General features: G+C 37.3%; 1 protein-coding gene across 1 annotated transcript in view; it reads left to right on the plus strand.

Moving 5' to 3' along the window:
* Window positions 1-24,081, plus strand: part of PPEF1 (protein phosphatase with EF-hand domain 1) — a 148,772-nt gene that overhangs the window by 81,950 nt on the left and 42,741 nt on the right. Inside the window, exons 10-11 of the mRNA XM_027099716.1 lie at window positions 8,599-8,713; window positions 12,959-13,005. Coding sequence (XP_026955517.1) covers window positions 8,599-8,713; window positions 12,959-13,005 — 162 coding nt within the window. The remainder of the gene's footprint in view (window positions 1-8,598; window positions 8,714-12,958; window positions 13,006-24,081) is intronic.

Consider the following 24,081-nt stretch of genomic DNA (forward strand, 5'->3'; position numbering starts at 1 on the left):
AAATGCATTCCCTTGGGAAAAAACTTCACATTAAGTGAGAGCTACCCTCTGCTCTGCTTAACCCATTAAATACAAGTCTCCTCAGGTGCACAGAAACCTCCTCTCTATCTATAGGCTTACAGTATTTCCTTGTTCTTTTTCTGAGGTTTAATTCACATACTATAAAATTCACCATTTTAAAGTGTACGATTGATTCAGTGCTTTTTAGTACATTCACAAGATTGTGTAACAATCACTAATATCTAATTCCAGAACATTTTCTTCACCCCCAGAAGAAGTGCCGTACCCATTACCATTCCCTCCTCCCCCACTCCTGGCAACCACTGTTCTACTTTCTGTCTCTGTGGATTTGTCTCTTCTGGATATTTTGTACAAACGGAGTCATGTAATATGTTTCCTTTTGTATGTGGCTTATTTCCCGTAGCATAATGTTTTTAAGATTCATTCATGCCATAGTATATTTCATCACTCCTTTATTTTTATGGCTGACTAATATTCTATTATATGAGTATACCACATTTTTATCCATTCATCAGTGGATGAACATTTGGATTTTTTCTACCTTTTGGCTATTATGAGCAATGCTGCCATGAACATTTATGTGTAAGTTTTTATATGAACATATGTTTTCAATTCTGTTGTTTCTATATCTAGGAGTGGAATTGCTGAGTCATATGGTGACTCAATGTTTAACATTTTGAGGAACTGCTAAATTGTTTTCCACAGTGGCTGCACCATTTTACATTACCACTAGTAATAGGTGAGGGTTCCAGTTTCTCCACATTTTTTGCCAACATTTGTTATTTTATGTTTTAAAAAAATTTTTAATTTTATTATAGCTATCCTAGTTGTGTGTAAAGTGGTATCTAATTGTGGTTCTCATATGCATTTCCCTAATGGCTAAGATGTTGAGCATCTTTTCATGCTTACTGGCCATTTGTACACATTCTTTGGAGAAATGTCTATTCAGATCCTTTGCCCATTTTAAAATCAGGTTATTTGTCTTTTTACTATTGAGTTGTAAGGGTTCTTTATATATTCTGGATACAAGTCCCTTATCAGGTATACAATTTGCAAATATTTTCTCCCATTCTGTAGGTTGTCTTGTCACTTTCTTAATAATGTCTTTTGAGTCACAAAAGTTTCTAATTTTGATGACGTCCAATTTATCTCCTTTTTTCTTTCGTTGCTTGTGTTTTGGCATCATATCTAAGAATCCATTGCTAAATCCAAGGTCATGAAGGTTTACCCCTATGTTTTCTTTTAAGAATTTTATAGTTTTAGCTCTGACATTTAGCTCTATGAGCCGTTTTCAGTTAACATCTCTATATGGTATGAAGTATGGGTCCAACTTCATTCTTTGCATGTGGATATGCAGTTGTCCCTATACCTTTTGTTGAAGAATCTGTTCTTTCCCCATTGAATGGTTTTGGTTCCTTTGTAAAAAATTAATAGGCCATAGCTGTCTGGATTTATTTCTGGACTTCCAGTTCTTTTCCATTGGTGTGTGTGTCTATCCTTATGCCAGTACCACATTGTCTTGATTACTGTAGCTTTGTGGTAAGTTTTGAAATCAGGAAGTGTCAATCCTTTGACTTTGTTATTCTTTTTCAATATTGTTTTGGCATTTAGGGTCCCTTGCAGTGAATTTGAAGATTGACTTTTCCATTTATGCAAAAAAGCCCACTGAGATTTTGGTAGGGGTTGCACTGAATCTGTAGATTGCTTTGGGTAGTATTGTCTTCTTGACAATATTAAGTCTTCTAATCCATGAACATGGGATGTTTTTCCATTTATTTGGGTCTTCTTTAATTTCCTTCAGCTATGCTTTATAATTTTATACTTTTCAGTGTACAAGTCTTTCACTACCTTAAATTTATTCCTAGGTATTTTATTCTTTTGGTTGCTATTATAAAACGAATTGCTTTCTTAATTCCCTTTTGAACTGTTCATTGCTGGTGTATAGAAACACAACTGATTTTTGTGGGTTGATCTTTTACTCTGCAACTTTGGTGAATTCATTTATTAGCTGTAATATGTGTGTGTGTGTGTGTGTGTGTGTGTGTGTGTGTGTGTGTGTGTGTATTCTTTTGGATATTCTATATACAGGATCACATCATCTGTGAATAGAGTTTTACTTCTTCGTTTCTGGTTTAGATGCCTTTTATTTCTTTTTCTTGCCTAACTGCTCTGGCTAGGATTTCCAGTATAATGTTGAATAGCAGTGGTGAGAGTGGACATGCTTTTCTTGTTCCTGATCTTAGGGAGAAAGCTTTTAATCTTTTCACCATTGAGTTTGATGTTAGTTATGGTTTTGTTTTGTTTTGTTTTTAATAAATGCTGTTTATCAAGTTGAGGAAGTGTCCATCTATTCCTAGTTTTCTGAGTGGCTTTATCATGAAAAGGTGTTGGAATTTGTCAAATACTTTTTCTGCATTAGTTGAGATGATTGTGTGTTTTTTTCCCTTCATTATAGTAATGTTGTGTATTACATTGGTTAGTTTTCTTATGTTGAACCACTCTTATATTCCTGGAATAAATCCCACTTGGTTATGGTATATAATTCTTTAGAAATTCTGTTGGATTTGGTTTGCTGGTATCTTGTCAAGGATTTTTGCATTTTATTTGTAAGGGATACTGGTCTGTATTTTCTTTTTGTGTGGTGTCTTTATCTGGCTTTGATATCAAGGTAATACTGTCCTCATGAAATGAGTTAGGAATTGCTTCCTTCTCTTCTATTTTTTAGAAGAGTTTGAGAAGGATTGGTGTTACTTCTTTAAACGTTTCATAGAGTTCACCAGTGAAGCTGTCTGGTCTTGCACTTTTCTTTGTTAGGAAGTTTGTGATTAGTGATTCAATCTCTATGTGTTCTAGATCTGTTCAGATTTTCTATTTCTTCTTGAGTGTTTTGATAATGTGTGTGTTTCCAGGAATTTGTCCATTTCATCTAAGTTATCTAATTTGTTAGTATACAGTTGTTCGTAATATTCTCTTATAATTCTTTTTATTTCTTTGAGGTCAGTGATAATGGCCCCATTTTCATTTCTGATTATAGTTATTTGCACTTTCTCTCTTTTTTTTCTTGGCCAGTCTAGGTAAAATTTTGTCAATTTTGTAGCTCTTTTCAAAGAACCAACTTTTGTTTTTGTTGATTCTATTGGTTTTCTGTTCTCTATTTCATTTATCTGCACTCTAATCCCTATCTTCTTCCTTCTGCTGGCTTTCCGTTTAATTTGCTCTTCTTTTTCTAGCTCCTTAACTCATTACTGATGGGGGGATTTTTGTAGAAACTAATGCCTGTGGCTGGCGATTTTTATTTTGGCTGGCCAGAAAGTCAATTCTGTTATTTCACTAACACTTTGCAGGTTATTACATTCAGTAGTTATATCTGACACACCTGTAAAGTCTTCTAATTTTTGTGAAATGTTGTCTTCTATCCACTCTTCTGTAGAAGCAAAGGAGCATTCTCCAGCACCACGGGTTTCATTTTCACTTTCCGTATCAAAATCAATCACTAAGGTTTTTTGTCTTTTTGTTGGTCTTGTATTCACATCGTCTGAATCAGAACTATATTCTGAAGAACTGTCATCTTCTGGACACTAGTATATATGTTGCTTGGACAGTCAGAGAAAGTTTCTGCATAAAATTCACGGAACAGTTCTTCTTCACTCAAAATTTCACAATGTGTCATTTTTGAAAATTTTACGTTTATGATATACACAAGGTTGGAGCAAAAACCTAATGGAGCAAAATGTGAATGATAATGACAATCATAAGTTATATGATGAACGCTTGATCAGTTTTAAGCTCTAACAACTTTGCATGGTGATGTTAATTGTATCACTCTCTAAAAACGTATTGATATGTCTCTGGTCAATGATGTTCAGATAACAAAAGACGTATTAATGTGTCTCTGGTCAATAATGTGTTAAGCATTAAGTCAGGCTTTTCATTCGAGATCTTTCTTCTTTCTTAATGTAGGCATTTACAGCCATACATTGCTCATTGAGCATTGCTTTTACTGTATCCCATAAGTTTTGGTATGTTGTGTTTTAATTTTTGTTCATCTCAAAGTATTTTCTAATTTCCCTCGTGATTTCTTCAACATATTCAAGAGTATGTTGTTTAATTTCCACATATTTGTGAACTTTCCAGTTTTCCTTCTGTTATTGATTTCTAGTTTCATTCCATTGTGGTCAGAGAAGATACTTTGTATGATTCCAGTCTTTTAGAATGTATTGAGGCTTGTTTTGTAGCCTAACATCTGGTCTATCCTAGAGAATGTTCCATGTGCACTTGTAAAAAAATGTGTAGTCTGCTGTTTTGGGTGGAGTCGTCTATAGATGTCTCTTAGGTCTAGTTGGGTGTGAGGTTTCCAAAGTTTCTTTTCTTTTAGGCTGTGTTCACCTAGTGTTTCGACAGAGATTTCCTTGAACACCAAGAGCCATTAAGAAAGAAAGAAAGAAAGAGGGGGGGGAAGGGAGGAGGAGGGAGGGAGGAGGAAAGAGGGAAAGAAAGAGGGAGGGGGAAGAAAGAGGGAGAGGGAAAGAAAGAAGGGAAGGGAACAGAGGGGAAGGAAAGGGAAGCAGGGAAAATCTAGTCTTTGCAGATTGGCTCTGTGTTGGTACACTCCTTTACTGCTTAGCCTGGCTGTTTACAAATCCATCTTAGCCTTTCCTTTCTGCTTGCACTGTGCCATTTTTAAGTTGCCTCTTTCTTAATTCAGCATTGGTTGCTGTGAGCTTTGACTATCTTCCAGAGTTCTGACAAAGTTGGGTCGGACAGGGTTTTTTGTTTGTTTGATCTGGTTTTTTGGCTTGATTTTTCAGTGTTTCTGCGGAGGGATGGGATCTTGGAACTACCTACTTCATTATTTTCTGACATCACCCCAGAACCCTCATTCTCAGGTTAGGACCTTAAGGGTGTACCCTAGGAGTAAGAGTGAATGAGAAGTACTGGCTCTGTAGGGACTGACGCAAAATTTTGAATCATCTAATTCCTGAAATTGAATTGATATCATCCTAGACAGCTAGTGCTCCTAGCCACCTGCCAAGAGAAAATTTCAACCCTCTCTGTAAGAAAATAGGGCCTTAAATGATTTCTTCAAGTTTTCATATACAGTATCCAGAACTTAACATAAATGTTAACCAGGCACAGGAGGATGCAAGATTCACAAAAGAAAACTGAGGCAAACAGCAAACAATGGAAACAAACCTATAGAGTTTTTCGATAATGGCATTATCAGACTCAGAGTTGAAAATAAATATGCTTAATATGCTCAAGGACAGAAAAGCTATGGCAAAAATTCAAGGAGCTATAATAGAAAAGATAGACAATTTTGATTTTATAAAAATGAAAAATATATGATGCTAAGGGAAGAATAAAAGGTTCAACATAGTGTACAATGTGCTCCCATTTGTTAACAAAATTAATAAGCATTATATATTTTGATTTTTAAAAATTGAGATAAAATTCATATCACATAAAATTGATTGTTTTAACCATTTTAAATAAAGTGTATGATTCATTGGTTTTTAGTATATTCACAATGTGGTGCAACCATCACCACTAATTCCAGAACATTTTTATCATCCTCAAAACAAAACCCTGTACCTCATTCCCTCTTCTCCCTAGCCCCTGGCAACCACTAGTTTACTTTCTGTCTCTACAGATTTGCCTAATCTGTGCATTTTATATAAATAGAATCATATAATATGTGCCTTTTGTGTCTGGTGGCTTCTGCTTGGTATAATGTTTTCAAGGTTCATTCATGTTGTAGCATGTATCAGTCAGTACCTCATTCCTATTTTTGGTCGAATAATATTCCTTTGTGTGAATATACCACATTTTATTTAAGGGATTATGTACTTATACGTGTGTTTGCATATTCATATGTGGTTATATTGATTTTTTAAAAGATTTATTTTATTTATTTATTATTTTTGGCTGCGTTGGGTCTTCGTTGCTGCGTGCGGGCTTCCTCTAGTTGCGGCAAGTAGGGGTTACTCTTCGTTGCGGTGCGCGGGCTTCTCATTGCAGTGGCTTCTCTTGTTGCGGAGCATGGGCTCTGGGCGCGAGGGCTTCAGTAGTTGTGGCGTGCAGGCTTCAGTAGTTGTGGCTCGCGGGCTCTAGAGCACAGACTCAGTAGTTGTGGCACACGGGCTTTGTTGCTCCACGGCATGTGGGATCTTCCCGGACCAGGGCTTGAACCCGTGTCCCCTGCATTGGCAGGTGGATTCCTAACCACTGTGCAACCAGGGAAGCCTGGTTATATTGATTTTTATATGCTTGCAAGTGCATAGAATATTTTTTGGAAAGATACTCAAGATACTCTTAACAGTGGCTGTTTTGGGGAATAGGGAAGGGAGACTGAAGTCTGGGGAAGAAGGAAAATTGCTTTTCATTATTATACTCCTTTTTGCTGTTTAAATTTTTATTTCAACTTTAGAAATGTGGGGTTTTTTTTCATTTAAAAACTAGTTACTGTTTTAAAAAGAAAATCCTTTCAAAGTAATATTTTCCTCCCTCAGTGCCTTTAAAAGAATATGAGTATTTTATTCAAGTTGCCATTTAATCTGAATATATTTGTAAACATAGAAATCAACTTCTGAGTTAACTCTTTTGAGTATTTAATATTGCTATAAACACGATTATAATGCTACTTAAAGAGAAGTAGACTGGCTTTGTAGGGACTAATAATACCAAAGTGATTTTAACCAATTGAAAAAGGACCCAGAAAAAACATTTTCATAATAGGGATTTTCTGTTGTTGCAATATATCCTCAATGATTATTTGTTAATTTAACTTAATAAAACAACTGCCTTTTCAGACAGTAATTACTCTGATTAGCACTACAAATGGTCCAGAAAGTCTACAGTGGCAACTTAAGGTAACACTGAAGCCAGTTTTGGGAATCAATAAGTTAAATATGGAAATTAAAATAAATCATGCTATCAGAGTGTTTTGCCTGTTCCTTTAAAATCTGGCTAAAGATTTGACTCACCGATTTAGAATGCTTTTGTGGGGAAAATCCTTAGCAATCCATTAGGTTTGGAGAGACAGGAAATGTGGGTTGCTCCCCACTAATTAACATCCAGGGGACCTTCTCTTTCCTCCTAATTCTCACATTGCTTCCAATCCTGCTTCCTGGTTTTTTTTTAAAAAAATAAGTTTGGAGAATTTCATGATTAAATAATTTTAATAGGAAGTGGAAATGGAAAATAATTTCATTATTTTAATAGGAAGTGGAAATGGAAATTTCAGGACACCACGAGATAGGATTGTTCCAAAGTGTTCCTCTGTCCTGAATCCCATGCCCAAAGCGTTATCTGAACAATATGTAGATATGACCTCTCTCTCAGCCTCCAATAATCTAAACCAGTGCTGTCCAATAGGAATATAATGTGATCCACATACATAATTTAAAATCTTCCAGTAGTCAACATTATAAAGGCAAAAAGAAACAAGTGAAATTAATTTTAATAATGTATTTTATTTACTCCAACATATAAAATTATCATTTTAATATGTAATCATATTAAAAGTTTTTTATGAGATGTTTAACTTTTTTTTCATACTGTCTTTAAAATCCAATGCGTATTTTGTGCTTACATGACATCTCAATTTTGACCCCATTTCAAGTGGTCAATAGCCCCATGTGACCAGTGTCTACTGCATTGGACAGTACAGGCGCAGACACTCCTGACTAGAAAGTGGTGTTAGCATCTGTTAAATTTGTATCAGCTACATCACTTTTTGAATTATGTATTTGGAATAGTTCATAATTTAAAAAAAGGGAGAACAACACACTGTATTTAAAAACAAATAAACAGAAAAGCCTGGAAGAGAAAACCCAGTAAATCTGTCCAAAACAATGCTGTCATCAACACTGTAACTGAAGGAGATCAAGGGATGAATAGTCATAATAGGAGCTAATCTGAATGGTTTATTTGAATTGGCAATATGTTGTATACTTACACTTGTATATAAGTGTGCTTGCTGTCCTGTAAACTCATGTCTGTGCACCAAATATTGAGCCACACCTAGGACACCTGGCTCAGGAGTCCCTTGGGGCCTGTCCGGCTACCTTGTGAGACCTCCTAACCCAGCACCCCCATCTAATTCCCAGCCCCGGGGCAGGAGGTCACAAGCAAATGCAAAGCAGCTCCTCTTGAACAATCTCTCTCTGCTTCTCTCTTCCTTTCTACTTCTCTCTCTTTTCCCTCCTTCTCTTTTCTTTACTTTTTTGCCTGCACATTTCCTTAGGGCAAGGGAGTCTCCTTTTTTTCTTGTCACCTCTCTTGGGCTCTAAGGACCAAGAATAATAAGAAATGTTCTGTGAATGGGTGATGTCAATTAAGAACATGAGAATATAGACGTCCTAGGAACCATTCATTCATTCAACTTACACATCTCTAGCGAGGGCTTATTATGTGCCAGATACTGTGCTAGGATAATCTATTTAAAAATAATTTAGAGATTGTCGTGAACTACAGCTACCTGAAACGTGCTCATATGTTCCACCTATATTGCTTTCTACACACTCATGCCTTTTCTCCTAGTTCATGATATCTATTTCCTCTCCTTCGCCCTCACAGATACTTCATGCTTATTATGTCTTAGAGGTGCTATTTGAAACCAAGAAGCTCCTGCAGCAAATGCCGAATTTCACTCACATAAAAACTTCTCCCTCCAAAGAGATAACAATCTGTGGTAAGTTTCAGAGCAGTGTTGCCAAATTAATATTTAGGAGCCTCTTGGTTCTACATCATTGGCCTAACTTGAAAACTGTGTAAATTGGACTGTGTTAAGGGAAAAGTGTTAATATAGAGTTTTCTATCATGATAGTACTGTTTCCTATCTTGTCTTTGTTTTGCATACCAGCTGGCAGGAATTAATTATGTGAGAAATTAAAGAACTCATAGCTTTTTATAAAGGCAGGCAGCATTTTAATACAGAAAATCACCCATGGGTGGAATAAGTGTTCTTTGCCCTCCCTCTGGCTCTCATTATCTTTGTTCAATGTAGCTTTTTCTAGGTGGGCCTCTGCATGCCACTTATGCTGGGAAGAGAAAAGCCCAAGGAAGGGTGGAGACTAAATTCTTCTCTGCCCTCGGCTGCTGTTTTAGATTTTTCCAACTGGTCTCTGCAGCTTTTAGAAGAGTGGGAATGTCCCAGAAATCTGTTCCTTGTTCTTCTAAATAACAAGAGCTGAGATTTTGTTATCATATAGGCCAGTCTGACAGGATATTGCTTCAAGAAGCAGTACACATTGAAATTCAACACAGTTGGTGCTCAGCGTGCTTGCAACTGTCTGAGAATGGAGTGCGTGGAAGGAACAGCAATTCCCTTAACTTCTAATTAAGCCTTTAGGTTACAAAACAGTGATTGTTATTTTCCAAATCAATTTTTAGCCCATGTTTCTTTTACTCTGGCAGGTAGAATGGATTTGACAATCTAATTAAACTATTTCCATTCTAGCATCTGATAGTGGTGACAGGGACTCGATGTAGCAGTACATGCTCCTTGACATGTCCTGACTCAGGCTTTTGAAGAGTCCTTAATGGTTCAATTCCAGCCAAATCAGGCCACCACATCTCTGCCTTCCAGATGATGCATCTCAGCAGTGGGGACCTTTTATTCAAGGCCTCATCAGCACTTACTTTTCATGGAGATAAAGAATTTTGGGTCATGAGGCTCAGGAAGCGATGCCAACCCATGAAGCCTCTGGAGCCAAGGCGAGGTTTGCTCTCAGAGTGTATATAATAGGCCAAACAGGGAGTGTGATCTGCTCCCATATGTTTCCAGTATACCTCCAGTTGCCATTGGAGACTTAGCTTTGCATAAAAGGATCTGGAAGAAGACATGAATTAATTAGAGGGCATGTAAGTCCTGGAATCATGCAGTGTAAGAACTGAGTGGTTCTTACAGAGACCATCTAGTCTATCCCTTGCTCTTACGGATGAAATTGAGGCCCAGAGAGAAAAGTGTATTGCCTTCCATGCATTTCTATGTAGTAACTTGTCCCCCTCTCTCCACCTCAGCTTACTCAGCTGGTTAGTGGCAGAGTCAGAATTAAAAATCAGATCTTCTGCATCCCAGGTTAGAGCCAACTCCGTATCTGCTATCCCAACTCCCATCATGCACTGCTCTGACTGATGTTTCATTTTCCATCATGAGACAAGGACTAGGGAATGGATTGATTGGACAGTTCCATTATTTTAAAGATACTCACATCTTGGCAGGGCATTTATTTCCAGACTTCTTCCATGTAGCACCATTGATAGAAGGAAAAACCAAGGCCCATAGGTTCCCATAGCATAGGAATTATTATTTTCTGTCTTTAATAGCCCCATTGAACTTAGAAAAATTTGGTCATCATTTAAAATAAAATTTAAAATCAGGGCCATATTTTCATAAACATCCTCTGTTTAAGACAGTATTAGGAAAGGGGGAGAAATTATGGTGAACCTTTACCATTATTTTAATTTCCAGATGCATTTTTTTACATGCACATCTAAACATGCTACACATTTCTCAACGTGCATGAAATATAGTAGGTGTTTTAGTTTATGTTATAAATGATAACCAGTTATGCACTTAGGTTTTTGTGTGCAGTGGAAATATCTTTCTGTGGCTGCCTTTCCATGATACATTGAGTTTTATCTCTTGCTGTCCAACTAGAAGTTAAAAATATTTTTAGGGAGTTCCCTGGTGGTCCAGTGGCTAAGTGCTCCCAATGCAGGGGCCCAGGTTTGATCCCTGGTCAGGGAACTAGGTCCCACATGCCTCAACTAAGAGTTCGCATGCCGCAACTAGAGACCCTGCATGCTGCAAGGAAGATCCCACACGCGGCAACGAAGATCCCACGTGCTGCAGCTAAGACCTGGAGCAGCCTAATTAATTAATTAAAAAATAATAAGGCAGCTTATGAAAAAAATGAAAATAAAAATATTTGTATAGCCTCAACTCTTAATATGCTGAAACCAATTCATTTATTAGCATACCAGCTGCAACAGTTCTGACCACCCAAATCTTTGGGGTTTTTTGTTTTTTGCTTTTTTTTTTAACTGGAACCAAAGCTGCTAATAGTAGCTTGTTTTACTGATATGAAGTGAAATACTTTGTCCATTAAGGCATTGCAGATATTCTAAAGCTCCCAATTAAACAAATTCTACAGAATACCTGACTCACAGCATTTTTATTATTATGCTTGTCTCCCTCTCAGAAATTCCTCCCTGCCATCAGAACTCATATTTTTCTGATGTGGCCTCAGAAGCACTAACCACACACAGATTTGGCAAACATATACAGGCCTCTGCTGTGTCAGCCCGAAAGGCACCTTTATTCTCAATGGTGTACGTTGGTGCCTCTCCTTTAAAGCAGCATAATGTAGCTGCTGAGTGAATGAGCTCATATTTTCTTAGCTGAAGTTGTTTTTTTTTTTTTTAAACCATCTTTATTGGAGTATCCTGAAGAAAATTAGGAAAACAAAATAATTAAAAATATATATTTAACTGATAAGTAAAGTCCTTCCATTTTTATTTCCTTAGATTTGGAGTGAGAGCAATGAGATTTAAGTATATGGTAGTATTAATATGCTCTTAATATTGTAGTCATTTTATAAATAAGTGCTGGTGATGTAGGATTTTAATTTTATTATTCCCATTATAACTGCAGTCATTTCTTGCATATATTTGGTTAAGTTTGGTTGTAGCATTTTAAGCAAACTGAGGAAAAGTATTCCTGAATTAAATTATATTTGGTAATTAAGTTGGATACAAGGAATAAAAACTTATGATCAGAGGTTATGAAAGTCAAATATTTACCTAGAAATAGTTATCCAAATAGGGCTTTTGAATACTCACATATTTACTCTTGTTTTTAAATTAATGGCTTCATCTATTTATATGTTTTCCCTCAGTTGGCTGAGTTTTATAAAGCCATGCTTTCATTTTTGTTTTCTCTAATAGTCTCATCAAGAGAATGTCAACTATCTACTCAAAATTTTTAAGTTTCAGATGCTACTGCTGGAGCATATTTTTGAAAATGTGGCTTTAAAAACCTTTGCATTTAGCAATTAAACTTAATTATTGAGTGCCTACTACGCAGCAGGTACTATGGGAGGCATTTGAGGTTTAATGCCAATATAGATGATACTGCTGTTCTCCTAGAGATTACAGTGTAGGTAGTACAGAACAATCACTAAGAGCTTCAATTTTTTTTGTATGTGTTTTTTTTGTGGTACGCGGACCTCTCACTGTTGTGGCCTCTCCCGTTGCGGAGCACAGGCTCCGGACGCGCACGCCCAGTGGCCACGGCTCACGGGCCCAGCCGCTCTGCGGCACGTGGGATCCTCCTGGACTGGGGCACGAACCCGTGTCCCCTGCATCGGCAGGCGGACTCTCAACCGCTGTGCCACCAGGGAAGCCCAGAGCTTCACTTTTGAAGAGAGATAAAGTTGAGTTTGAATTCCAGCTCTGCTACTTGGTAGCTGGGCAACTTTGCATAAGTTACTTAACTACTCCGAGCTTCATTCGTAAAATGAGTCTGATGAAAACAATACCCATCTCATAGAGTGGTTGTAAGGATTGAACAAGACAATTCACGTAAACCCTTAGTCTAGCACTTGGCAGAGAGTGGCACAGAGCACTTGGCACAGAGGCCCATCCCGAAGGGAGGCCCATAAATGGCAGGAGTGAATAGGTAATTGCCACATTGGATGCTGTCCCCTATAGGAAAGGGGACAAAGTTTCCATAGAGTGCTATGGAAACAAATTGTCTGTTGAATTAATATCATCATAGGGTAAAAACCCGATGTCCTGAAAACGCTTGGAGTATATCAGTAGTATTTCAGTTTTTAAATTCTGTTACGTAGCTTTTCAAATTAGAGTTTTTGTCTTTTCAGTTTTTAAATTCTTGTTCCTACTGAATAGCGATTTTTCATTTCATTTCCAGGTGATTTGCATGGGAAACTGGATGATCTTTTTTTGATCTACTATAAGGTAAATGATTATTTTGCTAAATATTTATATTTTTGTTGGGGGAAGGCAGTCCTAGGACAAATAACAATATTAGTTTTATTAGGGATAGGTACAAATACAGATATAATAGGACAGTTTTTATCCAAGAAGTTGAAAGATTTGGTTTTTTCACACGTTTCACAAAAAAATTTTAAAGATTTAATTTGGGCCTTTGTTTAATATTATTGTTATCTGTAGATCCATTAGGATTTGTACCTGATTGTATTTATGTTCTTTATTATATGGAAAATGTCTAGATGGCAGAGGAAGGGGAGGGAAACAGTCTGTTTTATTTTATTGTTATTTGGTTCAGAAGTGAGCATGCCACAGCAGTCTTCTTCTCCATTGTGCACTAATGATGCATGAAAGTAGTCCCCCATAGCAAGTTCCAAACTGCTCTTCTCTTCTCCACCCTGAGTCATCATTGCCAGGCTCAGCTGCTCTTCCAGTGCTATGACTCCTCTTTGTTGGTTGGGTTTTCTTTTTTTTTTTCGGTACGCGGGCCTCTCACTGTTGTGGCCTCTCCCGTTGCGGAGCACAGGCTCCAGACGCGCAGACTCAGCGGCCATGGCTCACGGGCCCAGCCACTCCGCGGCATGTGGGATCTTCCCGGACCGGGGCACGAACCCGTGTCCCCTGCATCGGCAGGCGGACCCCCAACCACTGCGCCACCAGGGAAGCCCTCTTTTTTTAAATAGTATTGACATATAGTTGATTTACAATATTGTGTTAGTTTCAGGTATACAGGAAAGTGATTTGGATATCCAAATCACTTTCCTTTACACCTGAAACTATGCTATACAGTAAATCCTTTTTATTTACCTATTTTATATATAGTAGTGTGTATCTGTTGATCCCATACTCCTAACTTATCTCTCCCCCCACTTTCCCCTTTGGTAACCATAATTTTGTTTTCTATGTCTGTGAGTCTGGCTCTGTTTTGTAAATAAGTTCATTTGTATTATTTTTTAGATTCCACATATAAGTGATATCATATGGTATTTGTCTTTCTCTTTCTGACTTACTTCACTTAGTATGATAATCTCTAGGTCCATCCATATTGCTGCAAATGGCATTATTTCTTTTTTTTATGGCTGAGTAATATTCAATTGTGTATATATATATATATATATATATATATATATATATATATATATATACCACATCTTCTTTATCCATTCATCTGTCGGTGGACACTTAGGTTACTTCCATATGTTGGCTATTGTGAATAGTGATGCTATGAACATTGGGGTGCACATATCTTTTCAAATTAGAGTTTTTGTCTTTTTCGGATATATGCCCAGGAGTGGGATTGCTGGATCATATGGTTACCATATTTTTAACCTTTTTTTTTTTTGGCTGTGTTGGGTCTCCGTTGCTGCGCGCAGGCTTTCTCTAGTTGTGGCGAGCGGGGGCTACTCTTCATTGCAGTGTGCGGACTTCTCATTGCGGTGGCTTCTCTTGTTACGGAGCACGGGTTCTAGGCACGTGGACTTCAGTAGTTGTGGTGCATGGGCTTCGTTGCTCTGTGGCATGTGGGATCTTCCCAGAGCAGGGCTCAAACCCATGTCCCCTGCATTGGCAGGCGGATTCTTAACCACTGTGCCACCTGGGAAGTCCCTATTTTTAACTTTTTAAGGAACCTCCATACTGTTCTCCATAGTGGCTGATTTACACTAATTTACATTCCCACCAACAGTGTAGGAGGGTTCCCTTTTCTCCACACCCTCTCCAGCATTTATTATTTGTAGGCTTTTTGATGATGGCCATTCTGACTGGTGTGAGGTGATACCTCATTGTAGTTTTGACTTGCACTTCTCTAATAATTAGCGATGTTGAGCATCTTTTCTTGTGCCTTTTGGCCATCTGTTTGTCTTTTGGATAAATGTCTATTTAGTTCTTCTTTGGCTGCAGTATTCTTGAGCTTCCACCCCATAAGAGGTTGTCTTGTGAATAAGATAACATAAATATCCAAAAGCATTTTTTAAAGTACTAAATTATAATAGAAATACAAGGTTTTCATTTCATTCATTCAGAATGGGAGCTTGGAAGGGAATGGAGGAAGCCAAACCAGGAGTGGATGAATGGAGCCAGCACTTAGGAAGAGGTTCAGTTGAGACTGCAGGAGGCCTAAGCAAAGGTCTAGGGCCTGGTAGCCAGAGAGTGGGGTCAGGAGAAATAGAAGGCCATCCAGGTAGTGAGTTGGTGTCAGGAAGTCCAGCCAAAGGTTTGCCGGCAGGGAACTGAGGGTTCTGGTAAATAGGGCAATTCTGGAGATCAGCTACGGAATCCAGTCTGGGCAGGGAAGGAAGAGGCCAGGATGGCAACCAACTGGGAGAAATGGGTGGAATGAAGGATTGCCATGCTCTCTGAGGTCAGGGCAGGAGGCCCAGGAAGCAGGATGGCTGGGAAGTTGCAAGGGGAGTAGTCCTAGGGGATGAATGAGTCCAAGGTGGAATCCAGCATGTGGGTGGCTGAAGTGAGTGAAAGAGAATATTAGGGATGAGGAGGTCAAGCAAGTGGAAAGCAGGTGTGTTAAGTGGGTTGGCCACAGGACTGAGAGATGAGATGCAGAGGAAGGACGTTTAGTTAGAGCTCATGGGCCTAGAAGGAGGAGAGGCTGGCAAAGTGTTAGTCTGTTGGTGGCTCTAAAGAGCAAGTGGACCCACCCCAACTCCTGACCCTGAGGTCTCCATCCTGTGAAGAGTGGGTCCTTTCCTTCCAGAGGGCTGCAGGAGTCAGGAGTCTGGCACCATCCCGAAGGGAGGCCCAGATTTCCAGAGGGAAGTCTTTCTGAATGAGTTGAAGGCAAAAGGGAGTTTATTTATGCAGTTTGAGGAATGAGATTTAAGTCTACATAACACCATATAAATGTTCAGAAGTACAGTCCTGCTATTTTTGACAATTACAATCTGAGGAAGGAGGAGGGGGTGGAGGTATGTGGGGAATAGCCACAACAGAAAATCTGGTAATTATTTTTCTAGAGGTCTTGGAAAATACAAAAAAGGGAAAATAGTTGAGTAAATTAAATGGGAAAAGTGACTTCCTAGGCAATTAGAAAATTTTTCAAGAGGTAGTTGAAGATATTAAGGTGCGATCAGGGAAAGGACTCTGGAGTAGATAGATGCAAAAAGAGAATGTTTCTTTAATTCCATTGGCAAAACTAAATGGAATATATAAAACTGGAAAGTGCTAATGTAAAGATTGAACAGGAGGAGGTGGGTGGTAAGAAGTACTATAAAAAGGACTAAAGGTGAAATTATAGCATTCACATGAAAGCAAGAAATATTTTGAGTGTTAACCAATGACGGTGTTCAGGAAGTGGAGATTGAGAGCCCAGCGATGAAAGAGTATGGAACTGTTTTTGGCCCCAAAGATATCACAGTTTAGTGGGGTAGGTCACCTAATGAAAAGACAAGACAGTTCAGGGTGAGACATGTTATAACTGGGGTAAACAAGTTTCCAAGGGAGCACATTGGAGGGGCGTCTAAGTCGTGGGAGACTTCCTGGAGGAGGTGACATTTAAGACAATCCCTTCAAAGAGTTTTAGTAATTTGATAAGTGCCTAAATCATGAAGGAAAGTTCTGAAGGATCAGAAAAGATTTTATTCCCACACCCTTTTTGTGGTGTGCTGCAATAAATGATGGAATCCGTACCAGTGATCGTTTTTGATTGTTTTGACATTTTTGGTTTCTTTAATATTTGGTTGTCCTTACAAATTCTATCATTTAGCACCTTAAGACTAAGCTAGACAGTTTCAGCTCACAGTCCTATCTGGATTTGAAGGGAATTCTTTCCTCTGGGTTCCACACGGTTAACCATGGCACACCTTTCCTAAAAGGGCATCCCAACTCTATATGGCTTCACATATCAGCAAGTGAAGCAATTTACATGGCATTAGTTAGGTCATATTTTTAGACTTTATTTTCTGAAAAGGTTAATTTTAATCAGCCACTCTTGCTTAATTAGAGTGACCAGTTTGGAATACTTCATTCAGATCCTTTTCCTCATTGACGAGAAAGCTTGAAATTTTAGACCAAGTATTGGCAAGTTAGTTTGTTAAATTGATGCTGTGTGTGGAAACCTCCTACAGTTGAAAAAGAGCTGCACATGGACAGAGAGAAGCTAATTACCTCTCACCCCTATGGGTGTCATACTGATGCTGTCCATGGAAGCCACGCAGCCTTGTTTTCCTTTTCTTTCTCTCTTCTCCACTATCCTCCACCCCACGCCCTATGCCCCAAATTTTCCGGCTGTGAAGGTCATTAAATATTTTCTTTTTTCTCTATTGCTGATATGCTTCCCACTGCCACAGTAGTCAATTCTTTACCTTTTGAGATTAAGGCAGTGTGTTATAATCAGAACAGATCTCTAAAATAGAGTTTGCAAAAGAAATAAAAATTAAAATTATGTGGAGTTGAGGTCCAGAGGTTATTGTTTGATGTGCCTCGGGAAAATGCCCCCCCAAAATTGTGATAACTTCTAGATGTCTTATGTAAAATACTTCAGTGGGAAATAGGTCTCCTTATCTCTACTCAAGTTAATTAATTGTGATCTGCTATTTTTTTCCCCCTGAAGGTCATCTAATGCTGTTCAGAGTTGTAGTTACCCCAGGTTTTCTGTATTTGTCACCTTGATCACCATGTCATAGATGGTTTGTTGTATATCAGCTGCAGAATAAGCCAGAGAGTTTGATTTACTGGAACTGAGTGAAGGATGGGTTCCCTCAGCAGCAGTGTTTGCTTCTTTGAAGAAAATCCAGAGAAATCTCAGTAGCGTAGCTAGAAGCCTAAATATCCTAGAGACCCATGTCCCAGGAGACTTAGCTATTCTTTTTATCTGTTTTCCAATTCTCTTATTATTCTAAGACTAAAACGTATTTGAACTCAGACTATATAGAGTAATACAACTAGTCCTGGCTCAACAATGCAGTTCTTATACATCCAAGTAAGTCTTGCCTTTGCCTTCAGAGGCTCAACACTTACAGAAGTTCAGTATATATTTAGGACTCCTTTTAGAATCACTTTCACAGACAGTAACATTTTCTATTGAACGAGCTTCATTATCACAAATCAATCTTTTGAAGTCGTGTGATTTTTTGAAAAGGTTAAAACTTATTGGGTGTCAAGCATGCCATGTAAGGTGGATGGCTTAGCTGACCCTTACTATTAGGGGCTTAAAATTAGGTTTGACTAAAGAAATTCGGTATTCGTTGCTCATAGTAGAGGTGAAATACTTATAAAGTTTGGTTTAACTGGGGATGAGTTCTACTACCAGAAAATTGGTCATTCCAGTGGAAAATATGTTTACATATTTTCTCAAATTTTGACTGTTGCTTTTCTCAAATTTTGATATTAAGGTTTTATTGATCTTATGAAATAAATTGGAGAGATGTACATCATTTTCTATGGTTTGGAACTTAAATCCCTTGTTCTCAAACTTGGCTATACATTGTAATCACCCAAGAAAATGGGGAAAAAAACCTACTGATACCTGAGTCCCACTCCCAGAGATTCTGATGGACACCTAGGAGTCTCCATGTGATTTTAATGTGCAGCCAAGGATGGGAATCGCTGGTTTAAGTAACATTAAAACTATTTGCTCTTAAAAATTGAGATAGAGCTCTGCTATAAAGCAACATGCAACCAATGCACTTTCGAAGTTTTCTACTTCTTTTGAATCAGTTTTGGTAGCTTCTAATTTTCAAGAAAATCCTCCATTTCTCTAGATTGTCAAAGTACATTGCCACAGATGCCAATATTATGTTCTCTCTCTCTCCTCTGTCTCTCTCTCTGTCTCTCTCTCTCTCTCTGTCTCTCTCTCTCTCTATATATATATATAGTTTTAAAATTTACTTCTGTATATCTTTGTCTTTTTTCCAATCTTTAATCTTACATTTATTCTCTTTTTTCACTTATCCTCAATCAGGCTCATGGTGAGTTTTATCATCAATTTTATCAATTTGTTCTTTCAAAGAATCACCCTTTGGATTATATAACTTTCATTTTTTTGTTTTCCATTTCATTAATTTCAGCTTTTATCTTTATTTGATTGGTTTTATTTTTCTAATGTCTTAAGATGAATACAGTCTTTCACGTGCATCTTCTTTAATAATGAAGGCATTTCAGGCAATGCATCTTTTCTAATTTTAGTTTTAACTGAGCCTTCTGTTGAACTTATAATATTGCTATTAATTTCCTCTTTGATCCAATGGTTATTAAGACTACAATTTTTAATTTCCAAGGATCTTAATTCAAGAAGCTGGAATTTTTTGAATCATATTTTTATTTACTTCAGATTTTATTGGATTATGATATGAGAATGTGTTCTATGAAATGTTTCTTATTTTGAATTTGTTAAGGATTTCTTTGAAATCAAGTATATGATTGATTCTCATGAAGCCTCTGTGGACAAATGAAAAATTAATTGTATTCTCTATTCATAGGATGCAAAGTTCTTCATATATCTATCTATTAAGTTCATTAGTTATACAGTTGACCCTTGAACAATGCAAGAGTTAATCCACGAATAACTTATTGTTGGCCCTCTTCATCCGCAGTTCCTCTGTGTCCACAGATTCAACCAACCATGGACCATGTAGTACTGTAGTGTTTTTTTTTTTACCTATTATATAATGAAATTTATTTATTTATTTTTTATTGGGGTATAGTTGTTTTACAGTGTTGTGTTAGTTTCTACTGTACAGCGCAGTGGCGTTCCCTGTGCTATACAGCAGGTTCTCAAGTACTGCAGTATTTACTATTGAAAAATATCTGCATATAAGTGGACCCTTGCAGTTCAAGGGTAAACTGTATATTCAGTTTTTTCCATCTATATCTTTCTAAATATGTATACTGTATATTTCTTTGTAATAAATTACCCCAGTACTTAGTGGCTTAAAACTGCAAACATTTAGTATCTCACAGTTTCTATGGTTCAGAAATTTGAGTGCAGTTTAGCTGGGTGGTTCTGGCTTAAGGTCTCTCATGAGCTAGCAGTCAAGCTATTGGCCAGGGCTGCAGTCATTTGTAAGGTTGACTGGGGTTGGCAGACCCATTTCCAAGATTGCTGACTCACATGGCACAGCATTTAAGTTCCTTGCTGGCTGTTGACAAAACAGCCACATGGGCCTCTCCACAGGGTACCTGAATGTTCTCATGACATATCAGCTAGCTTTCCCCAGAGTGAGTGATCCGAGAGAGATCAGATAGGAGGCTGCAGTATCTTTTATGACTTAGTCTCCAAAGTTGCACACCATCACTTCTGCTTTTTCTTATTCCTTTCTTAAAAGTAAATCACTAAGTCCAACCCACATTCAAGGAATGGTAAATTAGACTTCACCTTTTAAAGGGAGTGTCAAATAATTTGTGGACATTATTTTAAACCAATAATTTGATCTGAATGATTTACTATGTTTGTATTTTTAAAAAAATCTTCTTGCATTTATAGTAGCTAAATATACAAAGCAAAAACTTGTTCTTTTGTTTATTGAATACAAGTTTATGAATTGTATCTTCTTTATAAAGTGCCTGTTATTATGATATAATGTTGCTTTATCATCATGTTTAGCACTTTTAATGTTAAAAATTCCACTCTATCTAATATTAATATTTGCATTTTTGCTTTTTCTTTGTTGTAGTTACCTTGTTTTCAGTCTCCCTTTATTTTTTTCATGTGTATTTCTCACAAACTATACATACCTGAGTTTTGTGTTTTAATGTAGTCTGGTAGTCTTGGTATGTTAATGGTAGAATTTAACCCACTCACATTTAGTATAACAACACATATTTTTGAAAAATGTCCTTCTATTTTACTTTGTTTACTATTTATTTCTCTTGGTTTCATCCTTTTTTCCTTTCTTTTTGCTGTTTTGGTGAAGTTTTTAAAATTATTGTTTTCTTTGGCACTTTTACTGTGCTTTTCCATTCATTAGTCATTGTCTTCCCATTCCTGACATTTCTAATAAATGATGTATGTATGTATACTTCTCAAATAGCTATAACTTTATTCCTCCACCATTAGCCTCTCTCTCCTCCAGTAAGACAAATATATTTGTTTTCACATTTTCCATGTACATCTCCCATTCAGATGAGATTTGTAGAGAATTTTACTTTTCTCCCTTCAGCTCTCCTGCAAATCCTTAGCTATTGTTCATGCCATATTTTTATTTCTTGACCATTATTAGATTTCCTTCATAGTATGTCTCTTCTATTTCTTGAATCCTTGCTTTGTACTTAAACACAATTTCCATATTATTGCTATTGATTTATATTTAATTATATATTGCAAGGTTCATTGTTCACATCTGTATTCTTTCCTCTTAGTCTTTCCCTGGCTTAAGGACTTTTTATTGTTACTGCTATTATTTGGTTAGAATATTGTCTTGAGTATTTTCCTCTATGGGGCATGTGGGTGTTAGATTCTCTAAATGCAAGCTGCTTGAATGCAGGGACTTTGTATTGTTTACTTCTGTGTTTCTAACACCCTAAAACTGTATCTAGTACATAACAAGCAATCAATACATGTTCATTGAGCATAGAAATCATGAGCTCTTTCAAACTTCAGGCTGAAGTCTCTTTTTAACCATAGAAAATTCCCTCTCTTATTTATGTAATTATTGCCTCTTCTCCATCTGTTCCTTTTTCCTGATTCTGGAATGCTTATTATTGGCACATTAGTTCTCTTGGCTCTGAACTCTAATCTCTTACTCATTCCTCATGATTTCCATCATTTTGCCTTTTGCTCTGTGTGAGAGATTTTTTATCTGCTTGCTCTTTCAGGTCAGTAATGTATTTTTCAACCATTCCTTCTTTTAGTTAGTGCCAATCTATGCTATTTTAAATTTGAATAGCATATTTTTCATGCCAAGAATTATTAACTTTTTGTTCTTTATTTCATGGTACTCTTAAAAAAAAAAAGTGTCCTCTGTCTCCTCCAGCGGTCTTGTCTCATTAGGGGATCATACTTTGGCAGATCTGATTGGTCTGCCTCTCTCTGGTTACTGGATCCCCTTAAGTACTAGGTTATTTCCATTTTTAATTTTCTGCTTAAGCTAGGTTAAACCTCTCCATAGTTGGAGGCACAACACTTTCTACTCTTGCATCAAGAGTGTGAGAGGAAGTCTCTATGTTCCTAGGTGTCTCTAAATACAAGTATTAGTATTCTTTTAGCTTCAGAGATGTAAAAGAAGTTCTCCTATACTTTTTCTGGTAAGATCCAGATCCCTCTCTCCCAAGCAAGACCACACACATGCTCTGAGGCAGGGTCTCCCCTTAATCAAGGAGTCCACATGTCCTCTCAGACCTAGTTCTTCCATGGCTCTCTGCTGCTGCTCCTTGAGCCCCCTTCAGTCTTGGACATCCCAATAGAACCTATAGCCTTCAGCACCTCTCAGACTTCTCCAGCTTACTCATCCCAGCCAGCTGAAGGCTGAGGGAAGGAAGTGTATCAGAGATGCAGAATCATTCCCCTTTTCTTTACGTTTTGATGACCAATAGCCTATATTTTTATAACTGGCTCACACTATCTAAGCCCAGTGTGAATAAGGTTATGTGAGTTAATGTATAAGAAAATATAAAATAATGGGATCTTAAAAATAGAAATAACTTGGAGGCCATAATAAAATGAATCTCTTAATTTGTATGGTGCTTTATGGTTTTCATGAAATTTTATACACACAGTCTCATTTTAGTTCCGAAGTAGCCCTGTGTGATAAGTATGGAAGTTATCATTCTCATTTAACAGATGAGGAAACTAGAGTTCATAAAGATCAAATAACTTGCCCAAGGACAGGCACATGAGTAAAAGTGGAGCTGAATTAGAGAATAAGTCTTCTGGCCCAGAACACTACACCACTACTTGCTTGTTTGTTTCCAGTTGCCTTCAGGACATGTTTCATTGCATAATGATTTCTGGAATCCCTAAGTTACTTGCTACAACTTGTATTATATTTTTTCAACTATTTCTATCATATTGATATGAAAATTTTTAAATGTATATAAATACTAGGTGGTGAGTATAAAGTAATAAGATTTTCTTATGTAATTTGAAATCTAACAAAAAAGGAATTTGAAAATCATTTGAGAAAGATTAATATAACTAGAATACGTGCATTATTTCTTGAAGGTAACTTTTTTGAAGGAGGACATATATTAGGATGTATGAGTACTTAAAATTTTCTCTTTGTAATGTATTTTTTAAACATTTGAATTTATCTTACTATGCAATAGAAATGCACTCAACCATTTCCCTACCAGGCATGACGTGTTTTATCTTAGAGTTTAGTAGTACAGAAGTAAACGAGCGAATAGCTGCTATAAAGACCAGACCTTTGTCCTGATCCCAGTCCTTTTTTGTGCTAACACTGTATCTTAAAGTATTATCTCATACTCAGGAGTGGTAATCAAAATATTTAACAACAAATATGGCCCTGGTCAGTGAGAAGTCAAAACACATGCCTGTAACACCTGGTGTGATCGTATCAGAGTGTACTGATGGTGTGTTAGCCCTGCTCACAGTTGGGCAGTACCTTACACTTTCCTGAGTGCTTTCATACCCGTTCTCTCGTTTGCTCTGGGGTGGGGGTGTGTGTGGAGAATATAGTGTCATTCCCTTTTTTCAAATTGAGAGAATCACAGCCCAGAGAAGTTAAATAAGGGTCCCTTAGAATGAACGACATTTGGCTCTTAGTTTAGTGTTCTTCCTTGGGTAGAAGTTTCCCTCTTCTACCTAAGGAAGAGATGAGAGTAACCATTTTTATTTTATTTTATTTTGTTTATTTTATTTAATTTTTGTTTGTTTTTTAAATTAATTAATTAATTTTATTTATTTATTTTTGGCTGTGTTGGGTCTTTTTTCACTGCACACGGGCTTTCTCTAGTTGCGGTGAGCGGGGGCTACTCTTCGTTGTGGTGCGCGGGCTTCTCATTGCCATGGCTTCTCTTGCTGCAGAGCACAGGCTCTAGGTGTGTGGGCTTCAGTAGTTGTGGCACGCAGGCTCAGTAGTTGTGGCTCACGGGCTGTAGAACGCAGGCTCAGTAGTTGTGGCACACGGGCTT

This window comes from Aethalodelphis obliquidens, unplaced genomic scaffold (assembly GCF_003676395.1).
Source record: "Aethalodelphis obliquidens isolate GAN/ISIS:26980383/991018 unplaced genomic scaffold, ASM367639v1 scaffold137, whole genome shotgun sequence".
Lineage (NCBI taxonomy): Eukaryota > Metazoa > Chordata > Mammalia > Artiodactyla > Delphinidae > Aethalodelphis > Aethalodelphis obliquidens.